Source organism: Nylanderia fulva, unplaced genomic scaffold (genome assembly GCF_048542155.1).
Source record: "Nylanderia fulva isolate GAGA-0341 unplaced genomic scaffold, ASM4854215v1 Scaffold666, whole genome shotgun sequence".
Classification (NCBI taxonomy): Eukaryota; Metazoa; Arthropoda; class Insecta; order Hymenoptera; family Formicidae; genus Nylanderia; species Nylanderia fulva.
In genome coordinates, this window is record NW_028190771.1 from 355 (window position 1) to 5697 (window position 5343).

At 26.7% G+C, this 5343-nt stretch overlaps 1 protein-coding gene across 2 annotated transcripts; it reads left to right on the plus strand.

Annotated features, from left to right (window-relative positions):
* Positions 1 to 3417: 3417 nt before the first annotated feature.
* On the plus strand, positions 3418 to 5124 carry LOC146720568 (dynein light chain roadblock-type 2-like). 2 transcript variants are annotated; one of them, XM_085488255.1, is made up of 4 exons: positions 3418 to 3481; positions 3860 to 4015; positions 4143 to 4477; positions 4551 to 5124. In XM_085488255.1, the coding sequence occupies exons 3-4, from the start codon at positions 4420 to 4422 to the stop codon at positions 4760 to 4762; spliced, it is 270 nt and encodes an 89-aa protein (XP_085344381.1). In that variant the 5' UTR covers positions 3418 to 3481; positions 3860 to 4015; positions 4143 to 4419; the 3' UTR covers positions 4763 to 5124. The 2 variants fall into 2 exon arrangements, with proteins under 2 accessions (XP_085344381.1, XP_085344382.1); XM_085488256.1 differs by lacking the exon at positions 3418 to 3481 and adding an exon at positions 3488 to 3645.
* Positions 5125 to 5343: the final 219 nt, after the last annotated feature.

Consider the following 5343-nt stretch of genomic DNA (forward strand, 5'->3'; position numbering starts at 1 on the left):
CATGCTCACAGTACGATTTTCTTCTTTTGACGCCACATACGGTTATAATATACATTATATAACTTACATTATCTATACACATGTATTCTAGATTTGTATCGTTTACTTTGCACGGTCGGAAATTTACTTTGCCAAATATGTATTCGTTCAATGCATCGATAATCTGAATTCCTTCCGCTTCGTTCCAGTGATTAGTGTCTATATTATTGTTTTTCCAATAAGAAAAAGTTTCAGCGGACGTCGAAAATATCGATTGATCTGGATGTTTTTCTTTCAGATAATTTTGTACCTCTCGTGCAATATTATCCAAAGATTCTACTACGTACGCGTAAGTTACATCCTTTTGGATTTGTAAAGTTTGTGCTACATTAAAGGCAATCCATTCCATAAGCCGTGCTCTATCAGGTAAAGTCTTAAATTTGCCCAAGCTTAATTTTATTCTAGAATTCTTTATATAGTTAAATAGTTTCTCGTGATAATATCTTTCGGTTAAATCGCAACCAATTCTGAAAAATTTACAAATTAAAACTGTGCAAGAACATAATCTATAAAGATGTTAGCACTACAAAATATATTAAGAATCCTACAGTGGAGAATGTGTGAACAAGCTTTTAAGCTCATCGTTGTAAAAAGAAAATAAGAAGAATTTTCGATCACAATACATGAATTGTTTATAATTATTATGTCCAAAATAGAAAGGAAATATATGTTTTAATTGCACACAATTATCGATTGATTCATTGTCATAATGCACATATTTCATTTGAGACACGTATTTTCGTAATTGTCTCGTATAATTGATACCCAATTCTTTAATAGTCTTAGACAATTTGTTACAACATTTTTTTAAAGAAGGCCATCTAAAATTGAAACAAAAAATAATATAATAAAGTTTTCAAAAAATATAAAGAGTTCTATTGCAGCATCATTAATCAAAATTCAAAACAATATATTTTTAAAATAATTATTATTTTTTATTTGATTCTTACATATTTTATTTATTTAGGATACTTTACAAATTATTCAATTAATTGATATATTTTTATAATATCACAATTATAAAAAGTATTTTTTTTTATTTATATTTTATCATATTATACACTTGTATGCTATTTTTCTAATTTCTAATTATATTTTATTACATTTATTCATTACGTTATGAAAATGGACGGAAAGCCACCGCGCGGTTGCATGTGTTTTTAATAAAACTTTATAATTATTTAAAAATATTATTTTATTATATAATGTATTTATAAAAATTATGTTACGTGTAAAAAGTTAAAATGGACAAGAATTAAAACAAAAATTTTGAATATTTCACTATACGCGTTAATTCCAATTTCTGCGTCTTGTCTTTCATTAAAGCGTTTTTTACGCGTTTGTTTTTATTAAATGTGACAACTAAAAACCTTGAATACTTTTTATCGCGTTATTTCTTGAATATACAAAATTATCTAGTTGTATTATATAATAAAGAATCGATCTCCAAGTCCGACGATGAAGTAAAGGAGGCAATACATGAGTGTCTTTATGTTCTTAGGTAAAAGACTTTTCTAGAAATATCCTGGCACTTCCAGAACACTGGAACGTTTTTATTAAACGCAATGGGAAATATTTACAATCAGAAAAATAATCTAAAAGTGTATACTTTTTGTGTTCGAAAAATTATAAGATGAATAGTATTTAATAAAATAAAATTCTTTTTTAATAAACTCACTTAATAGCCATTGTTCATTAGAGTCTTTTTAACTATTTAATAAATGTATATTGATTTACTATTTAAATTTTAAATATATCAAAATATATATATATTAAATATCTTGAAAATTTATTAAATATCCCGAAAATTATCACACTTTATTATTTGATTCCATTTGTTAATGATTACGGATTGGAAATGAAAGAAAAGTAATAAATAGCGTGGACGACGATTTTCAAATGCGAATAATCCAAAATTATAAAAAATGCATAATTATGGAAAATCGTTATATTTCTACAACACAATAATACCATATAGATAACACATACATATTTTGATTTGAAACAATAATTGTTAAGCAAATGTAACTCACAATGCAAATCGAGACACATATCTAATCGTCACATCGTCGCAAAAGGAAAATACAATATTTACGAGAATTGACTTGAATTGCCTTTTTAGAAAATGATTATTTAATAGATTCTGTTTTATTCTACTCTGTATGTTATTTAATTTTTTATATATAATTTTTAAGAAAAAAACTTCCAAATATACAAAACTAACGATGCAATGTTTGATCTATGCATGTAAAATATACAAACAACAAAAAATTACCTTTGAGAAAATTTTTTTTCCATATACTTTGGATAACTGGGTGCATAACGAAATTGTTTGCAGACGCATCGGAAATTAATGATATCCTCGATGGTGATATCCTTGTAGCTGAGAATAATGGGTATCAATTCCTCTGGTAAGAATGTAATCGTTGTCATTATGACAAAAATTCGAGAAAGATCACTATAGAAAATTATATAAATCGAAGTGAGTGAAACAAATTATTCGCGAATAATTATTAAAAATTTCAATTCGCATAACACGTGTTCGATGTGAATGCCACGGACGTTGTTCATGCTTTGTCCACTTTTTTCTGAAATTTCTACCTGAGAACCTAAAGAATGCTTCCTCCCGTCGTGCACGTTGTCACGTGATGCATACCATAAGAAAAGAGAAAAGAGAAAAAAAATGTATTGTTGGAAATTCTATTGTTCCATTTTTATTTTACAATAAACCTTCAAGACAGAAGAAGACAGAGAATTACAGAATAATATTAAATTAACACAAAAAAAGGGTAACAGTTAAAAAAAATTCTCGAAATAGGAAAATGGTACTTTTGTAAATAATATATAAAATAAAAATAAGTATATTTTATTTGAAAAATTGAAAATTTTTTAGTATTTTTAATGTATTACTTTGTGCAAGCTTTAAAGAGATGCATAATTTAAAAGATGATTTATCAAGAGACACGGTAGTGTCTCGCGACCAGTTAAGGGCGTAGCCGAGACACCGTGTATCTTAACGCGAGTCGGACATTTGAGTCTTTATAATATTTCGAATTCTCAATAACGGCTGAAGCAATGGAGTTTATACTAGACTTAATCGATAGATTGAGTTTGAATTATATAATAAAAGTGTCTTTATTTCTGCTCTACGTGATTTGTAAGCAGAGATATATAATTGCAAAGTCGAAATATGAAAAATTTCTTTTAAGAAACGTCCCCGTCATCATTGTCATCATCGACCACGCAAACATAGTAGTATCGTGCTACACGTATTCACACGTATACAACACATGCGCACACATATATCACACGTACACAACACATAAATAGATGCATGTATTGGAAATGTCCATCTCGCACGTTTTACAACAGCGGCGATAGTTGCCCTCCGCTATATTGACAGCGTGCGGGGTTAGATATTTTCAATCAATCAACGTGCGGGGTTAGATATTTTCAATTTCAATTTTTACATTCAATTTTAATGTTATTATTTGCAAATTTATGGTCATAATATTTCAATAATATTTCAATTATATAAATGCCTATGTATGAGTATGCATATATTTTTAATAATAGTTGCCCTCCGCTATATTGACAGCGTGCGGGGTTAGATATTTTCAATTTCAATTTTTACATTCAATTTTAATGTTATTATTTGCAAATTTATTGTCATAATAATTTATGTGCAAGTTTACAGTCTGTGATACAAAATCAGATATTTTGCTATTATTTCAATAATATTTCAATTATATAAATGCCTATGTATGAGTATGCATATATTTTTAATAATTTTCTTAATTAGCTTCTATATTTTTTTCAGTTGTACATCAAGCAGGTAGCATTATCAGCTCACTTGTGAGCATGGGTTGGGCAATGGCTAGTTATCATCGCAGCATTCGATTAGCTTAACAAGATAAATCTAATATCAGTGCTGTAGGAACTATTTTACAATTTTTCTGGCATTTTCTTATTGCAGGTACATATATATCCAATAATTAATATACAAAATTAAATATTATTCATCACACACTTTGTATCAAAATAATATATTTTTTAAAATTTATTTTAAATTTATTTAATCATTTTTATCATTGTGATTGTAGTGGCAAGGATCTTATTGCTCAGTGTCATTGCAAGCATCTGGCCTGTATATACCATAATATATTGTGTAATACATTGGCTAAGTATGACAATATAGATTTTGATAGATTCCCATGGAATATTGGAATTTTGTCGGACTTACAGTCATCCACCACATATGCAGCCTACAATTAAAGAACGCATTTATTCCATATGATTTGCTTCCGTTATTGGAATATTTAAAATAAAAATTTTATTAATAAATTTCGATGAAATAATTTATAAGAGGTTGAAGAAACTATGAAACAAATTCAGTCTCATAAAAGGGTAGTTGGAACAATAGTGGTGAATGCAGAAGGTATTACATGAGATCATTGACATGATTTACTTGTAGTTGTAAACAAAAATTTATAAAATTATATCTGTTTTAGGTATTCCTATAAAGTCAACATTAGATAATACGACAACAGTTCAATACGCAAGTTTGATAAGCCAATTGTCAGATAAAGCTCGTTCTGTCGTACGTGACTTGAATCCAACAAATGATTTAACTTTCTTGCGCATACGTAGCAAAAAACATAAAATTATGATGGCACCAGATAAAGAATTCATATTAATAGTAGTACAAAATCCAGTTGATTGATATTTAAAAGAAACAAAAATATATTTCGAAGTTAAGATTTATTTCTTTGGTTGTTAATTTAATCTGTATGCTACATTGGATGTTAATATCTATTCAATTAAATAAAGAAAAATAAAAGAATAAAGCTTAAAAATTATACAAAATGCAGTATTTAATTACTAATTTAACAATATATGAACTTTTAGAGTTTTTAAATAGTGCTTTCTTCTTTGGTAACAATATTATATTTTTAAGGTTGATAATTATGAAAATATGTATATATAGTAATTCATGGCATGTTTATTTTTGTATTTAATACAATTATAAATGTACATTTCTCATCAATAAAATATCACAGTATCTTTTTTATAATTTAATTTTAATATTGAGATTGTTTTTATTCAGTGGAAAAAAAAATGTGTAGTTGGTCCCTATTAATTATACATACATATAAGAGTGTCGCACAAATAATTATATGCAGTCTTTTTAAGATAATATAAAAATACTAATAAATATAATCAATTAAAATACATATAATCAAAATTGTATGTATTAAAATTCAATAGCATATAAAAAAGATTTTTTAAAATTATATATATATA